Source organism: Podospora pseudoanserina, chromosome 5, assembly GCF_035222485.1.
Source record: "Podospora pseudoanserina strain CBS 124.78 chromosome 5, whole genome shotgun sequence".
Lineage (NCBI taxonomy): Eukaryota > Fungi > Ascomycota > Sordariomycetes > Sordariales > Podosporaceae > Podospora > Podospora pseudoanserina.
Window position 1 is genome coordinate 857,725 of NC_085924.1, and position 17,107 is coordinate 874,831.

A 17,107-nucleotide genomic window follows, 5' to 3' on the forward strand; every position below is an offset into this window, starting at 1 on the left:
AGATACGTTCAATTGTCGACTGTAATCGTCTGTCAGACGGTAACCAACAGAATTCTATTTTATTCTATGTCAAGTTTTGCCTATGTTTAAAGTTTAAGAAAGCCATGCATGACGATTAAATCATCCCGATGGGCAACCGTCACAGTGTCCTTGACCACCATCTTGAGCAAGAAGTCCCCGTGAACGCGCCAGAAAGGAGGAAGATAAAGGTGGCTTGCGTACGACTTGACTTCAGGGATGTCTTCAACTTCAGCGAGCATATCCAACCGCTGCGAGTGTGAAAGATCACGGTGGAGCGTGTAAGTCCGATGATCTCCTTGATTCCTTCGAGAGACGAAGCCCGTGAGACGGCATCAGCATGTCCGTCGGGTCTAGTCAAGATTTGCGAGACAGCCAGGGTGGTTGTTCTGTTGAAAATGACATGTGTTCGCGAGGGGTGAAAACGGGGCCCTGGAGTTTGACTGGTAAGCGAGTGGCTCTGCACCGGCTTGAAGCATCCATGATGACTAGAAGACGTGTGGCCGAGTTCCACTCAATCTGCTGAATAGCTGCCGAGTGCACTTTCAGTTCCGTAACTTGTTTCCTAGTCTTGATCTCATGTACAGGAACCGTGCCATCTTCCTGGCCGCAAAAAACCAACTTGTCATCACCGACAGGTGTGATCACAGTGATAGCATTGCCTTCGTCAAAAAAGCGATGCATCAGCTGACTCGGCAGGGGCAACAGGCTCGGGGTCTTCAGGGTCGGTAGAGTTGTCGTCAGTCATATTCTTTCTGACCAGGACAGCAGCAGGTTCCTGGATGGCATCGATCTTGCACCCTCAGGAGGTCGGTTTCCGGATGTTGCAACGTCGAGAGCCCGGGAAGTCGCCTTCATTGGTGCACTTCTTCGGAGATTATCTGTGGCCGAGGTTAGTCAGGCAATGATGAGCAGAATGAACCGGGCTACTAACAGTCTTTGTCAACTAGCTCGATGGTGGTCTTGAAGCTATCACGGAGTATTATGTAACAAGAGTCCGAGTTGCTCGTAAATTTGCAGAGATGTCGCTGATCAGCTGGGGGATGTTCAGCTCTCTCGTTCGGTAGCCCTGCACATCCGGTTAGCCCTTCTGTCCATGGTCAGCTCATAGTAATGAACAAGTTCCGTACCAATCACAGCAGATGTTTTATCCACAATCATTACATCAGCTGTTGGTGTCCCTTCCAAAAATGACCACAGTTGGATATCTTTGGATACGTGACGGAGATTATCGTTGATATCCTGTTCTCACAAGTTAGACACGTAACCGCAGGTAACCGGTAGCAAGGACATAACGCGAGGCATCTTAAGGTGACAGTGTCCGAGTCTGGAAGCAGCTCCTTGACATATGCTTCGGCGCCTGTTGGAATAGATAGGGCGAGCTAGGACTTGAGGTAGACAGCCGAATTTGAGCGTCTATGTGAGGGTGCCCAAGAAGTACATTGTATCGATGCGAGCGGCGATGTTCTTGTACAGTCATGACGCGCTTTGCGAACTTGAAGCAGCAAAATGACTGGGAGGAGTCGTGGGAGGTCTGGTGGACCAAACACACAAGTTCATACTGGAGCGGGAAGAGATGAGTCGTGGACCCTACAGCGAGGAGGAGGCCAAGCTCAAGGAGGATTTTGTGCCCAAAGTCCTCCCCCGTTACCTGCGCCCGCTGGAAAGCGGTGGTCGATCCATTGACCCAGCACTTTGCCATACCGATCTATGGCCTGGTAACGTCAAATATCGACTCGACAACGAACCGCCCCTGGTATTTGACGTCAATGCTCTGTGGGCGCACAGCGAGCTTGAACTCGGCCTTTTCCGTAACCCTAGATACCTGCTGGGTAAGGCCTTCTTCAAGGAATATTAGAAGAAGGTGCCTATATCGGAGCCCGAGGAAGACTTCGACAGTCGCAACATCATGTACATAATTCGACATCAAGTTTGTTTTGCAAGCGTTTATCCCAACGAAGCCAAGCTCCGAGATATGTAAGCTAGAACCTGTGACTTGTTGTTTGCCAAGACAAAGCCACTGACTGCCATACACTCTTTTAGTTTTCCGGGCAACATGAAGATGCTTGTAGATAGAGTGAACGCAGAGGAGAAGGAAAGGAAAGTTGCTCAAGACGGCAAGAAGAGCTTCGAGGTAAAGATTGAAAGTGTCACGGATGATCTCAAGGTCCTTGCTACTTAGCACCGTATCAAGACGGGCCACAAAACGAACCAGACGTACTAAGGATCGCAGAACCAGACCCAGTTAATACAAGGTTAAAATGGCCAAACTTTTTATCCAGAGTACGTACCTATCATTTGGACAAGAAACAATCTCGAACACTTCCTAACGATGTCAAGCGAAGACCAGATGTTATCATTGGGAACTCACTTTGCCTCGATTACACATTGCGGGAGGCGGTCAGTGTTTTTTGTGTCTCTTGCATCAGGCAAATCCAATGGCATGAGCTCCGGCCTCTCCCCGATCGGTTCAGATATTTGGATTCCGCATATAACATGCATGTCCAACACGCCCCCGCTGTTGATAGTCACACAACTTCTCGGCGTACTTTTTCTTGTCAACAATCCACACAGACTTCCACTTTTCAGCATCCGTTACCTAAAACCGAATGAGGCCAAAAGATGAAGATATTCTTGTCACTGGGAGTTCAACACCCAAAGATGGAATACTTTCCGACCCTGAGAAGAACGCGGAAGTAACTGAGGAGGCTACTCCAATGGCCACCGAGGCCCCTTACTATGTTTTCACCAAAGGTTAAAAGTTATGGATCAGCATGTCCGCATCATTCTCGGCCACGTTCTCAACAATGAGCAGCTGCATCTACTATCCCGCATTGGTGCCCGTCGCCCACGATCTTGGAGTGTCCGTTGCGTTAGTCAACCTGAGCGTGACGACGTATCTCATCGTGGCGGCGATCGCCCCCGCATTCATGGTTTTGTTCGTCCTAATGATCTCTGCCAACGCGGGGGATTGCCCTCCAAACATCATACGCCGCTCTCCTGGTACTTCGTATGCTCCAGAGTGCTGGTGCATCAGGTAGGTTCTTACACCCATGTTCATGGCTCTGGCTTGGCCAAGATATTGACAGACAACAGCACTGGTAGCAATTACATACGGAGTTATCGCCGATATCACAGAATCTAAAGACAGGGGCGGCTTTGTCGGCGTCTTTCTCAACCGGCATGTTTTCATCCTCCCACCAACACCCCCCACCTACCCCCTGTTAACATCCACTACTCAACAGGCAAATTCCTCGATTGGAACTACCGCCACACCATCTCGAAATTCCAACCCACCACCAATGAAAACGACCTCTTCCCCCTCGAAAAAAACCCGCCTCCGCGGCATCTACCTCCTCATCCTCATCAGCTCCCTCGGCACCCTAGGCTACGGCCTAGCACTGATGACAAACGCCGTAATCAGCCCCCACCCTTACCCCCTTACGCCCATCCCTTCCTTATCCACCTAGGTGCTGACACCAAAATAAACAAACCCAGCACATCTCCAGCATGATCCCCATGCAATTCCTCACAGGGATAACGACAGCAAGCACTTTCACACAGTTCGTACAATTCCACCCTCTACCCCCTACCCCCCGCCCCATCCTGACTAACTTTACCATGTTCCCGAGATGACAATCACCCTCCTGACAGACATGAACGTCGAGAAGTCAGCCACAACTCAAGGGGCATGCAGTATCGTCAGGTGTCTCGGTGCCGACACCGGCATCGCCATCATGCCACCGTTGGCTGACGCTGTGGGATTGGGGTGGTGCTTCGCAACCTAGGCAATCTTGATGGCAACCGAGGCACCTCTCGTGTGGCTTTGCAATCTCGTGGGCCATTGTGGGGAAATAACAAGACTGTTCAACATACATCAGGGTCACAAAGTATAGTTTTGCCGAATAGAAACCATCACTTTCAACACAACCAACCTGTCACACAAACGCCACACATGCTAAACAGTCCCAGTTCCAAAGAGCAGGAAGTCTATTGATCGCTTCGGGAGACTTCAATCGCTGCTCAACAACCTGATCTTGCAACGCTTATACAATATCTGACAAGTTATACATGCACCTAACACTTGGAGGCCGTTGTACATTTCCACATCTTTTCTTTCTCGTCCTTTCAATCATGCCACATCGAAATCTGTCCTCCCATCACTCGCCACCCCTGCTCCCACGTCTGCTACCAGATCTCTGTGACCACATGGTTGGGTGCATCTGCAATCCAGCAATCTCCGGATTCCACTTGGTGGGATTGGTGTGGCGCGTAATCAGCATACGCACAGCAGCGTAGGCGATCAACAAACAGCCAAATGCCATAGGGATGAGCCAGTACAGGGGCAGCAAGTTGCGGGTGGTGCCAAAGACAATTTCAACACCGGGCGTGTAGATGATAAAGGCAGCGAGCGCAGCGCCGGCAAGAATGCAGTAAAAGGTGACCCGGTTGGCGAACATGTATCGACCAAAGGGCAGAGTATAACGAGTCTTGCATGCAAAAAGGTTGAACATCTGCATCGTCATGATAGCCCAGTAGTACATCGACTGTGCTTCGGCCAGGATGTCGTACTGGGTCTGGCCATCGATTCCCTTGTACGGCGCCGCGTCCTTGGTCCAGTAGTTTGTCGGAGCTCCAGCGCCCTTTTGCATGAGATATGCATCACGCATAGAGATACCGCGCATGTGAAGAACGAAAAAGAACGAAAACATGGCGCCAACGGCCTCGATGATTCCGATCTCGAGATAAGCCCAGGACAGCAGAGGCCCGTCGACCAAGACTTCGGCATCGCCACCCTCAAACTTGTCGGCCCAGTACTGTTTGGTGAAGATGTGACCGGTATTGTGAAGTAGAGTCTTGAACTTGCTGCGATTTTCGGGAGGCAGTATGACCACATTGGCCTCCTGGTCCCATCGACCCCCGGTGCGACGAATCTGGCGGCGGCGAAATCTCTCGGCGGACTCTGGGGTGACAGGTTTCCGAGGTGGTAGCTTCATCAAACCCTCACTGGTCTCGGGGGGATCCTGGTGATCAAAAAGTCAGCGGCTGCAAAATGTGATAGAGAAAGTTGTTGACCTACCCAGGCGAATGATAGCGCCGCAATAAGCTCAAACCCCAGGTCAATGACAAGGATCAGAATCGCGGTAAGGGGAAGCGGAATCGGAACAATGACGTAGAGCAAGTTGGGAATGACCTCCGGCATGGAATGGCTGATGGTGTACTTGATGGACTTCTTCAAATTGATAAAGATCAGTCGGCCCTCCTGAATACCACGTACAGTGCTGGCAAAATTGTCATCAAGAAGAATCATGGAAGCTGCTTCCTTTGAAACATCGGAACCGGACTTGTTCATCGCAATGCCCAGGTCAGCCTTCTTCAGAGCGGGTGAATCATTCACACCGTCGCCAGTGACACCAACGATGTGGCCCATCTCTTGAGCCCGGCGAACAATCTCCAGTTTGTGTTTGGGGCTGGTGCGTGCGAAAATGATTTCGTCCTTCCAGAAGATGTCGTTCCACTGTTGGTCTGAGAGTCCGTCGATCTGCTCGCCGTGGATAACAACAGCATTGTACTCGTGTTCTTGGACTTGTTCGATCAGTCGCTCGGTTCGCTTAGCAACCCTCTCCCGGGTCTCGCCGAGCATGAGGTTGATCTTCCGCGCAATTGCTTCCGCAGTGAGGGGATGGTCTCCGGTAACCATGATGACCTTGACGCCGGCGGCCCGGCAACTGCCAATCGCTTCGCGGACTCCGTGCTTGGGGGGATCTTGAAGAGACGCCAAACCGACAAACACAAAGTCCCCAAGAGGGTAGCTCTTGGCTTTCTTGTCAAAGGCAAAGTCCTCGGGATATTGGTCGCCAGGAAGCTCGAGCATTGCAAATCCCAAGACGCGGTGGCCACGAGAAGCCATGTCTTCGTAGATATCATCGTACGCCCCTTTGTGGTCGTCAGTCAGAAGAGCATTGCTGCCATCCCCTTGGACAAGAAGGCGATTGCAAAGACGCCAAACCCGCTCAGGCGCTCCCTTGATGTACAGAGTCAATGCACCATTGCTGTGAGCCTTCTTGTGGATGCTCATGTGCCACTTTGTCTCTGAACTGAAGGGGATTTCGAAGACTTTTGGGTACTTCTCGGCCAAGTTGTCAAACCCCAGAAGTTGGTCACTGGCATATCGTATCAGTCCGGACTCTGTGGCGTCACCTAAAATTTCCCTCTGATAGATCGGCACATCTGTTCTGTCAAACTTTGCTCGGGTGCACAGGGATGATATGTGAAGAATCTCCATAATTCCAGGCGAATCCGGGGTGGCAATTCGACGGTCGACCAGAGCACCCCGCGCCGCTTCGTACATTGCGCCGCAAGTCCAAATATTGGCGACCGTCATTTGGTTTCGGGTAAGCGTGCCAGTCTTGTCGGTTGCCAACAAGGTAATGGCTCCGAGCGTTTCGACTCCTTGGAGATCCTTGACGAGAACATTCTGACTGGCCATGCGCTTGGCAGCAATGGTCAAGAGGATGGTGACGGTGGCTGGCAGACCCTCGGGTACCCACGCAACGAACACCCCAATGGCAAAGTTCAAAGCCAGAGAGACATTGTTGTTGTTCACCGGGAAGGAGACTCCGAAGAAGGTCAGGGCGGTAAAGATGGCAATTGTGGCGATGATCTTGACGAAATTTCCAATCTCAACGGTCAGAGGGGAGGTGACCTTTGCTTCGCCGGCCGTGAGGCTAGCAATTTGCCCCAGCACAGTGTTGTCTCCAGTCCGAATGACGATGCCGAATGCTTCGCCCGAGACGCAAAGAGTGCTGTTGAACATCAAGTTGTGTGCTTCCAACGGATTTTTCATGTCATTGTCCGTCGTCCGATCCTGCGGCTCGGACTCACCTGTAAGGGATGAGTTGTCGACTTTGCAATCCGAGGCCGAGAAGACCAGAATATCGGCTGGCGTCTTGTCGCCCATCCGAACGAAAACCACATCGCCCGGGACCAGTGCAGATGCATCGAGCTGGGAGAGCTTTCCGTCGCGCAGACACATGCACTTGGCCGGGATCATGTTGAGGAACGAATCGAGTAGAGCCTGAGACTTGCTTTGTTGGTAGAACTCGATGAAAGCATTGATGTTGGCAACTATGATGAGGATCGCCCCCAAATAAGTCTGCATAGGGGCTTAGCAAGTATGCAGAGAAAGAAGACGATTGGATGAAAAGGCACCAGGGTAACGTACATTGGGAAAGTTGGCTTTGAAGTCGATGGCGAGCAAGATGTACTCCAACACGCCGGCCAGGATCAACAGAAGATTGAAGAGACTGGTCAAGTAGTCGAGATATTTGAGAAATGGATGACGCTTCTTAGGAGGTGTCAAGACATTTTGGCCGTGCTCATGAAGAAGAGCAGCAGCCTGTTGGCTGGTCAGGCCAAAGCTTTCGGACGGCTTGTCGAGATTGATGATTGTTCTGTACTGGGTGGCGACATCTTGGGGTGACATGAGATGTTCAACAACATTGACCTTTCTCTCTTTCTCCTGCTGGCGCTCTCGGCGGGCTTTCTCTTCTCCGGTGATGACCTGGGGAATGGAGGGTTTGTGAGGGATGCTGACACGAGGACCAGGCGAGCGAACCGGCCTCTCGGTCGAGGTGAACTGGATCCTCTGGTTCGGGGGACCAGCCATCATGCAATCAGTTTCGGGTGATGTGACTGATGATGCGGTGATGTATGAACCTGGTGTGGAAGAGAGAAACAGAGGAAGTCAAAAATCTACACAACGTGAAAATTTTCACAATTGTCTTGACGGAAGTCGCGTACACAAGGGAGGTAGGTATGATGTAGGGTCCAGAGTCGCGACTTCCAAATCATGCTACCTAGAAACACCAGACCGCAAGAGGCCCCCTCCTGCACCTGGCAAGCTTCTTTACTCAAGAGAGAACCTTTACGGAGCCCCCTATTTATCCAAGTAACCCCCACCTGCCCCTTGAAGATAGTTACCAGGCCTTTAAAGATGATTAAAAGGATTTAAAAATAATTAAAAGGCGTTTAAAGATAGTTTGAAGGCTTTAAAGATAAGTAAAAGGCCTTTAAAGATAGTTTAAAGGCTTGTTAATAGGTATGGAGGGGGGGGGGGGGAGGGTGCTAGTAAGATAAATAGGGAGCTTCGTAAAGGTTCTCTCTCACTCAATGGAACAAGAGGTAGACCAAACTCATCCCGTGCACCTGCCATCTTCGCCTTCTCAAGCCTTTGACCCCGAACAATGCTCCACTACCAGGCACCATGGACCACCTCATGGCTTCCCTTCTTATTGATCCATACGTTGCCAAAAATGTGGTCAGAACAACGCTTAGCCACATGATGGGAACCAAGGCAATGAATCCCCACAGGATTCCCGTCTTGGGGTCAGCATGATTGATCCCGCTTCTGTTGTTGAACACAGTCGACATGATGGTCAAGGCAATCGTACCTCCAAAAGGAACAGCAAACGTGACAATGCAGGTGATGGCAGCTGTCATGTGTGGAAAATATGCCAGTGCATGCAAACGATCCGGGGTTTGTGTTTCTGCCCACGCTGAAGCCGGCAAGTGCCATCATGCCGTAGACGACGCTGGTTTTCTCGGTCCAACACGCATAAGGCAGAACGGAGATTGCAACTGCTGAAGTGACCGTTCCCAGCAAAAGCGCAGGCAAGGTTTGGCGAGGCCAGACATTGATCCAGAACATGGCCATGTACACGCCAGCTGCAACTGCTTTTTAGCATAACCCCACTGGGATGGTTAAAGATTGCAACTCACCTCCCATCCCAGGCAGAAATACAGCAAAGCCAACTCAGCACCACTCGAATCATGGCCCATAACCTCGACAAAGTAAATATCCATGAAGTACATCACTGAGTACATCGCCGCCCCCACCGTCGAGTTGATGAACAGCAACCCGATATCCTTCCGCACCAGTAACCCCCAAGGCATCATCGCTTTCTGCCTCGGAAACACCCTGGCCATTTTCCTCCCTGGCACCATCGCCCACTGATATCCCACCCACCCAACCGTCAACACCCCTCGTAAGTCCCAAAATCAACAGCCCCATCCCCGAAAGAAACAACACCTGCCCCCCATTATCTATCGTGCCCATCCTCCTCCTCAACTTGACCAACCTCGTCGCCTCGTCGTCACCACCGTCTCCATCCCCCACCCCCACAGCACCAACCAATTCCCCCCTCAAAACCCACCAAACAACCCCCATCCCCACCGCTCCAACCAGTACATTAGCCACAAAGCACCACCTCCATCCCTCCCTCCCCCAACTCAGAAACCCACCCACCACAGGCCCAACCCCAAACCCAACAGCAGCAAACACCGCGAAGAGGATCCAGTTCTTGGCGTACCCAACCAGGCTTACTCTGTCAGCCAGTATAGTCCTGACGCAAACACTCATACCCGCCGCTCCCACCCCCTGCACCCCTATTCCGAATAACATCACTCCCCATCCTGCAGAGGAGGCCAAAGGGGAAGCGGCGCATATTGCCGAGCCGACCGTCAGGATGAGAATGAAAAGCTGAAGGGAGGGATACCGGCCGAAAATGTCGACGAGCTGGGCCCAGAGGGGGAGGAAGGAAGCGGAGGGGAGGTTGAAGAAGGTGGTGAGCCAGTTTAGTTGGGATTTTTGGTCTGGCATCAGGGTCAGGTGTTGTCATGGAGATGGGGATGGTCGGGGAGGGGGGTTTTGGAGGGACAAACCAAAGTCTGAAACTATGGAGGGCAAGGCACAGGCGATGATTGTCGTGTCGAGGGCTTGGAGGGTGTAAGGGAGGAGGAGGCCGAGGGTGAGCTTGAGGCGGTGTTCACGGCGGAGGGACTTGGCTGCTTTGAGCTGGGCGTGATCTGCTTCCTCTGTCTGATCAGCGGCCACCATGCTAATGGGGTTCGCTGAGGAGGTGGAGGAAACATGGCTGGATGAACTCCGCTGAGGAGGGGGTTGTCCACGATGCTGGCGGTATTTTTTCTTGGCATATCGAACTGCTAGATACATTTTCTCGGGTCGAAGAATCTTTCGAGGTTTGAGTTGGCGACAGGGAAGATTTGTGAAGAAGGAGGCCCTATGGTCACGACGGCTCTTCAAGGCAAGCGGCAGGTTGGTTTTCACAGTAGAATGGGAGACCTCGCATCTGAAATACATGTCCTTCACGCCCGTCTGAGAACCTAAAACCCTGCTCTACTATAACTATAAACATCAGAGGCCTCAGCATGACATAATGTTCGACCTTGATATCCCAGGGAGAGGCGCAATACCTATTTGGGAAACATCGAGACCGTTGATTGGCCAACACAATGAGACCTATGGGTCTTTCCTAGGAAGCATGGCTCGGGCTCGTCGGTTTGTTCGGGTTTGGTGCCAAGGCCTACAGTCAGCTCGGCTGAGCCCAACTAGTTGCCCATGATGACTGCTTGGGGCTGGTTGGTAAGGCAAAGATCTTCACAGTATCTCATATCCAGCAAAGTCATGGACTTGGCAACAAATTGTTCAGTATTGGAGCTTGTCAAGTCTTGTCTGTAAACTCCAGACTACTATCAACGCCTAGCTCCATGCAAAATGTCTATCGAATGACGAAAAGGAGACAACCGACACGGAGCAGAGAATTTTGATGCCCATGTCTCACCGGCATATACTTCATAAACCCCCCTTCTTCCCTCCCAAACCATACTGCAACGCCAAATTCTCAACGCACGAGACCCTTGTTATTTCTTAACCCGAGATAAAAACGCAAAGCCAACTTTTTGAACCCGACCATCCACCAGAACCTACCCCCAATCACTGTTGCGGCTGTTCCGTCTCCTCATCACCCGTCACAGCACAAACAGCATCGTGCACCACTTCGGCGCCGTTGTTGGCCACTTCGGCAACACCCTCAGCGGCGCTCTTAATCGCCCGTCTGGTGGTCTGCTCAGCCTGTTGCTCCTCAAAAGTTGGAATCCTAGTCAACTCCGTCACGAAGCTCTGGCCCCACCAAGCGCTAGTGTACTTGAACACATATCGCTCCAGCTTGCGGTAGTTAGCCTCGCGCTGTTCGGGACTCATGGTGACGGCGTCGTGGATGGCGTTGGCCAGCTCTTCTGTGTTCCAGGGATTGACGATCAGACTTCCATTAAGACTCTGAGCCGCTCCAGTAAACTCGGACAGAATCATGACTCCGTGACGCTCTCTCTGTGTGGCGATGTATTCGTATGACACCAGGTTCATGCCGTCGCGGGTGGAGCTGACCAGGCAGACATCGCTGACAGCGTAGAGTGCCGTGAGCTCATCAAACGAGACGGACTGGTGGAGGAAGTGGATGGGCATGAACTCAATCGTGCCAAACCTTCCGTTGATGCGACCCACAAGCTCATTAACGACGGCTCGCAAGTTCTGGTATTCCTCCACATCTTGACGACTTGGCACCGCCACCTGCACCAGAACAATCTTGCCGATCCACTCGGGATGTTCGGTGAGGAACACCTCCAACGCGTGGAGTTTTTGGGGGACACCCTTGATGTAGTCAAGGCGATCCACACCAACGATGAGCTTGACGCCCTCGAACTTGCGTTTCAAGGCGGCGATACGCGCTTGAACACTCGGCTTCTTCAAGCCTTCAACAAACTTCTCGGGGTCGATGCCGATAGGGAAAGCGCCGACGGTAACGAACCTGCCATTCCAGTCAACCCCGTTAGGTGTTGTTGGAGTAGACCTGAATGTGTTAGCATGATGGCTTCATGAGAAAGCGGCGGAAAGCACTCACAATATCCTCGAGCAACTGCTCAGGAAGTGTCTGGCATAATCGTAGGTGTGGAAGCCGATCAAGTCGCATTCCAAGATCCCGAGTAACAGTTGCTCTCTGACCGGGAGAATGCGATAGATCTCACTGCTGGGGAATGGCGTGTGCAAGAAGAAGCCAATCTTGACATTCTTCTTGGAGTTTCCAATCTCCTCGCGCAACATTTGCGGAAGCAGCATGAGATGGTAGTCGTGGACCCAGACCAGATCGCCGTCTTGTACGTCCTTGACCACCTCCTTGGCAAATAATCTGTTGACATCGCGGTAGGCAGCCCAAGCAGCCTCGTCGAATGTGATCTCACCGGGGTGGTAGTGGAAGAGTGGCCACAAGATCGAGTCTGGAGAAAGAAGTAGGGGTTAGCCAGTGGTGCTTGGAGCAAAGCCGCGACGCTCGAGGGGCTACTCACTCGCAAAGCCGTTGTAGTGACGGTCAGCCAGCTCATCGTCGACGAACACGGGGTAAGCGTTGTATTTCTCTTTGAGCTGTTCTCTCATGGGACCGATTTCCGCCTCGGGCACCTCCAGGCCGGGCCACCCATACCACTGGAAGCTGGTGGCCTTGGACAAGCCGCTGAGACCAGTGACAAGACCACCTGAGGACATGGAGAAGCTGTATTGGCCATCGTCTGTTCGCTTGATGGTGATGGGAAGGCGATTCGAGATTAAGAGGAGGCGACCGGACGAGCCGTTTTCGTCAACGAGGCCGGGCATTGCGGGTAGCGAGCTTGGGGGTTGACAGCGCGGATTGCGAGGAACGAACGGTGAGGGGAGCGCCTGCGATGCAGCGCTCTGGGGTATGCTACGGAGGGAGGTCCTGCCTGCGCGACAGTGTCTTGAAGGATTTGTATTAGGTTGGGAGTCAGTTCCTGAAGAGAGGTGATGATAAAGAGCAACGGCTATCTTTTTGTTGCTAAGTTCTGGAATGTTTGACAGCGGCCAGCTGTGGATCGACTGTGCCTCTGGTGACGTTGTCGACTGGTGCACCTGCAAATGAAAGCTTGGAAACCGTTCGAGCTGCTAAGCACTTCAATGCGGGGCAGGCGCAGTGCAGCGAGAGAGAGACAGCCAAGGGCGGGGTAACAACTTGGAATTAGTTCAGGTCGGGTTGTCAAACAGCTCCGGGATGGGCGATGAGCTTTCCTTTATGTATATGGAAATAGCTAGCTATGTGCATGTGAAGGCCCTGAGCGGGATATATGTAGTGTAATGAGGATGCTGACTGCTATTGCGAAGAACCTGTCATCTTTCTCGATTCTCACAGCTTTCGAAGCCGTCGACGTAATTTTTTGGGCGGGATCAAGGATGCCGAGTGCGGGACAGATGGCTGGCACCCCTGCCCGCATCAGCTTCAGCTAAAACGCCAGAAACGCCACGATAAAATCCCGGCAAGTCTCCACCCTGTCCCATCACCATGTCACCGTTATCAAGAGCATCACTTGTTGAGAGGAAGGCACAATTCCCTATATTTGTCTCTGGATCCTGATATCTTGGCCAGGCTGCGACGCTGAAATCGCCATTTTGCACCTTCCAACCGGCCACAACCACGACAGGGATTCATCAAATGGCGCACCATACGACGATGCACCGTGGTGGCCATGCAGAGCGCACCGAGCCGAAATCTCTTGTTTGAGATGTTTTTTTTTTCTCTTTGCTCTCGCCTGCCCAGATCGTGATTTCGGACCTTCTTTCCAGCCGTGACCCGCTTGGCTCACACTTTAATTCTGAACCACTGTTCAGAAACTGGAGGCCTGACAGCAAGACGACAGGACAGGACTCTGGAGGAATGTTCTTTGCTATTCTTCAGTCTGCACGTTCCTTCAGCAGGACCCGCTCCTGTCGTCAGCCTGGCTCAACGGCGCGCGGGCCACATGCTCCTGGGCAACAAGACAACTCAGGACACCAGCGACTGAACACCAAGAGCTGCACGACCTGAGATGTCACTTTTTTTTTGAACCTCGACTTTAGCCGTCCAAGGTTGGTCGGCTGGACTGCGGAGCAATTCCAGGCCAATCAAACGGCCACAACCCCCCCCATGTCACCTGCTGCCCGATTCTTTGTCAATCGACCGGACCGAGACGCCCAGCAGCCTTGTTGGACCCACATCCGAAGCCACGATCGAAACGGAGTGCTGCGATCTGGAACGGTAGCTTCGGCTTGGCATCATCCTCGATTATACAATTACATGGACGGCGACATGCCCGAGAGGGCTACCAAGTTTGCATTGATACTGCACTGTGATGCAGGCTACGGGCATTCTCTCAACAGCAAACAGCAAGTTGAAACAGACCACTGACAGTTCGGATGGTTTTAAAGCCATCAAAATCATGTGGATCTCCCGTGCAACACAGCCATGTTGTGCTGCGTGTGATGTGTCACCTCTTAGGTAAAGTATATATAACTTATAACTAAGTAAAGAGAGCTAGGTAATACTTGAAGCCACTACCTCTGCACAGGCGTCAAGTAAGCATTCAGCGCCCCCTTCTCCCACAGGTTGAAAATCCGCTGCTTGCTCATCCAGTCGGCGCTGTCCTTATCCATCTTCAAGTCAAAGTTCCAAAGTACGCGGGCAAGAATCAAACGCATTTCGATGTATGCCAGGTTCCTTCCCAAGCAGTTCCGGGGACCCAAGTGGAAAGGTTGAAAGGCTTCCTTGTGATCGCTCGCGAATTCGGGGTCGCCAAGCCATCTCTCAGGGTGGAATTCGAAAGGCTTCTTGAAGTGCTCCTCGTTGTGATACATGGCCCACTGATGGACGGCCACGACCGTCTGTTCATTCAGAGTCGTCAGCTGCTAGCATATCAGAACTCGGAAAGGGATGACTTACACCACCGGGGACATAGTGTCCAGCGATGCTAGCTCCCGCTGGGGGAACAACTCTGGGCAGCCCAGTCGGAACAGGAGGATACATCCTGAGCGCTTCGTCCAGGCAGGCGAGCAGATAGGGGAGGTTGCTGACACTCATAAAGTCAATCTCGTCCTCGGACTTGAAAGCACCTCTGACCTCGGCCGTGAGTTTCTCCAACGCGTCAGGGTTCGTCATCAGCAAGAAAGTAACCCCCGAAAGAAGCGTCGCTGTCGTCTCGGAGCCACCAATAATGAGAATCGCACTGTTGGCCTGCAGTTTCTGAAGCGTAAGACCCTGTTTCCCACAAGTCAGCTCACCACCCTCCCTGTCAACAACACGTCCAAAGGCTCAAAACTCACCCACTCATCCGCCTTCTTCAACAACCCCTCAATCAAATCACTCCTCTCCTTCCCCCCCTCCATCCGTTTCTTCAACTTCACCAACGTCATCTGATAGTGCCTCTCCCGTTCCTCCATCAAGCTCTTGGGCACCACTGCCATCAGCGCCTTGAACACCCACGGGTAATGAACCAGGCTCTGAAAAACAACCCCCACCCTCGCCAGCTCGAAAATCGCCTTGACCCACGGGTGATACTCCCCGCCCTCCAAACACCCAAAACTCTCCCCAAACGCCAAATCCCCGATCACATCAAAAGTAGTATAGTTATACCACGCCGCCAAATCCACCTTTTTTCCGCCGGCCGCTCTGAGCTTTCTCATCAACAAATCAACATACTGCTTGATCAACGGCTGCTGCTCCCTCATGCTCCGATCGGAGAAACCGTGCGCCATTGTTCTTCGTAGTAGACCATGCTCCTCCCTTTTGGCGTTCACAATGTCAACCGGGAGGTCGTCCACCGGGCGGTAAAACCCGAGGTACTTTTCAAACTCTTCCGACTTGTCGGTGCGGTGGCCCATGATGTCCTTCCAGGCCTGGGGGTTGGAGAAGGCGAGCTCGTTGGGGCCGATGCGGACGACGGGGCCGTACTTTTGGTGGAGGGGGAGGAGGTCGAAGGGGAGGGTGCCGCGACACAGGAGGCGGATGTGGCCTAGGCGGGTGGCGCGCATGAGGAGGGGGCCGGGGAAGGAGCGGAGAGGGTGGAGGAAGAGGTTGTAGAGTATGCTGCCCAGGACGTAGAGGGCGAACTGGGAAGGGTGGTTAGTATTTGTGGCTTGTGATGGGAAAAGGTGGGATGACTTACGCCTCCTAGGAGGAGGAGGAGGGAGGGCCCTATTCCTAGGGACAGGAGGGCCATGGTTGGTTGGTGATGTTCAGTGGTGTGGTGTTGATATATGAGGGTGTGTGCTCAAGTCGCGAGTGCCGCTTGTGATGATTGCTATCATGGGATGTTCTGTCGTTCGCATCCAAAATTCCCACGCGTTTCACTGCTATTTAAACTAAAAGTGCGAAACTGACTCGTTCCCGCCTTTCCAGCAACTAAACTACTCTCTCTTCAAGCCAAAAAAAAAAAAAAAGTTGGAAGATTCACAGGTAACCAGACCAGAACTCGCATTTGCTCGGAACCGGACTCAGTGTCGCATTTTGTAGTCCACGCAACATTGTGCGAGCTTGATAAACCCCCCCTTGGCCGAGAACCTGCCCCCCTACCCCCGGACCTCGGATCTGCATTTGCCATTTTGTTCTCCTCCTTAGGTTTGTGCGGTGAGTGAGTGAACGTGTGGTTGCAATTCAGTGGTAGGCGGGTACGAGTACGATGGGAAAAAAGCAGGTGAAACCAAAGGTTCAATCTTGGGGTTGATAGGTTCATATTGGTCAGTCCAACCCCCCTGCGCGGCACATGGACTCTTACCCCGGTCTTGATCTTCATCTACACAAACTCGGCTTACGTCCAAGTATATACCTGTAGCGTATAGGTTACCATGTCAGCACTCTAGAATATATGTTCATACTAGAATTACCTTACCCACCGCCCTTCACAATCCTCCTGTCCGACCTCGACCGCTTCTCAGGGGTAACGCCGATCCGCGATCCCGCCAAGACGGAACAGAGCTTCAGAGCCCAGGTATCGAGGTCACCATCCTGGAATGGTTAGCGCTCATCGGCCGCTAACGGTTGCAAAAGCTTAGGGGGGAACGCCACTATATAGAAGCCGTTTTAGTGTACGAATTCGAGAAGGCCGGAATGACACCTTGTTCTCCTCGAGTTTGTTCAGGAAGAAGGACTCGTTTGTGCATTGGACGACCGATACTCCATCCTCATCGGGCAGGTCATAGTAGAAGCCTTGATGTGAAAAGGTCTCACGTGAAACAAGCACAAGTCCTCATGTGCCTAAGTGGAATTAGTTGTAGAAATAGGATGGTCAATGATTAAAGTATCACCTACGTGTACGTCTACTGTAAATCTACTTATATATCCGCATCTCCTAGGCATCAAACTTCCCCCACCAAATCAACTCGCCAACCCTGCGTAGTCAATCCTCCCCAAAACTT

At 52.2% G+C, this 17,107-nt stretch overlaps 6 protein-coding genes across 6 annotated transcripts; 2 read left to right on the plus strand and 4 right to left on the minus strand.

The window, feature by feature from the left end:
* Nucleotides 1–1,594: 1,594 nt before the first annotated feature.
* Nucleotides 1,595–2,200, plus strand: QC764_500770 (uncharacterized protein; the record flags this gene model as incomplete). The annotated part of the gene is made up of 2 exons (XM_062947341.1): nucleotides 1,595–1,850; nucleotides 2,091–2,200. 2 exons carry the CDS (start codon nucleotides 1,595–1,597, stop codon nucleotides 2,198–2,200), a joined length of 366 nt encoding a protein of 121 aa, XP_062798629.1.
* Nucleotides 2,201–2,825: 625 nt separating this feature from the next.
* QC764_500760 (uncharacterized protein) lies at nucleotides 2,826–3,488 on the plus strand (the record flags this gene model as incomplete). The annotated part of the gene is made up of 2 exons (XM_062947340.1): nucleotides 2,826–3,021; nucleotides 3,115–3,488. The coding sequence occupies 2 exons, from the start codon at nucleotides 2,826–2,828 to the stop codon at nucleotides 3,486–3,488; spliced, it is 570 nt and encodes a 189-aa protein (XP_062798630.1).
* Nucleotides 3,489–3,973: 485 nt separating this feature from the next.
* Nucleotides 3,974–7,775, minus strand: QC764_500750 (uncharacterized protein). Its single transcript, XM_062947339.1, has 3 exons — nucleotides 7,244–7,775; nucleotides 5,099–7,174; nucleotides 3,974–5,042 (listed from the first exon to the last, which is right to left on the minus strand). The coding sequence occupies exons 1-3, from the start codon at nucleotides 7,688–7,690 to the stop codon at nucleotides 4,179–4,181; spliced, it is 3,387 nt and encodes a 1,128-aa protein (XP_062798631.1). The 5' UTR covers nucleotides 7,691–7,775; the 3' UTR covers nucleotides 3,974–4,178.
* A 2,689-nt stretch (nucleotides 7,776–10,464) lies between these two features.
* Nucleotides 10,465–13,883, minus strand: TPS1 (Trehalose-6-P synthase/phosphatase complex synthase subunit). Its single transcript, XM_062947338.1, has 3 exons — nucleotides 12,220–13,883; nucleotides 11,778–12,150; nucleotides 10,465–11,726 (listed from the first exon to the last, which is right to left on the minus strand). Exons 1-3 carry the CDS (start codon nucleotides 12,521–12,523, stop codon nucleotides 10,814–10,816), a joined length of 1,590 nt encoding a protein of 529 aa, XP_062798632.1. The 5' UTR covers nucleotides 12,524–13,883; the 3' UTR covers nucleotides 10,465–10,813.
* A 368-nt stretch (nucleotides 13,884–14,251) lies between these two features.
* QC764_500720 (uncharacterized protein) lies at nucleotides 14,252–15,912 on the minus strand (the record flags this gene model as incomplete). Its single annotated transcript, XM_062947337.1, has 4 exons — nucleotides 14,252–14,578; nucleotides 14,637–14,951; nucleotides 15,017–15,802; nucleotides 15,859–15,912. 4 exons carry the CDS (start codon nucleotides 15,910–15,912, stop codon nucleotides 14,252–14,254), a joined length of 1,482 nt encoding a protein of 493 aa, XP_062798633.1.
* A 349-nt stretch (nucleotides 15,913–16,261) lies between these two features.
* Nucleotides 16,262–17,037, minus strand: QC764_0075150 (uncharacterized protein; the record flags this gene model as incomplete). The annotated part of the gene is given in 5 exon segments (XM_062940692.1): nucleotides 16,262–16,280; nucleotides 16,582–16,697; nucleotides 16,807–16,898; nucleotides 17,001–17,011; nucleotides 17,024–17,037. The coding sequence occupies 5 exon segments, from the start codon at nucleotides 17,035–17,037 to the stop codon at nucleotides 16,262–16,264; spliced, it is 252 nt and encodes an 83-aa protein (XP_062798634.1).
* Nucleotides 17,038–17,107: the final 70 nt, after the last annotated feature.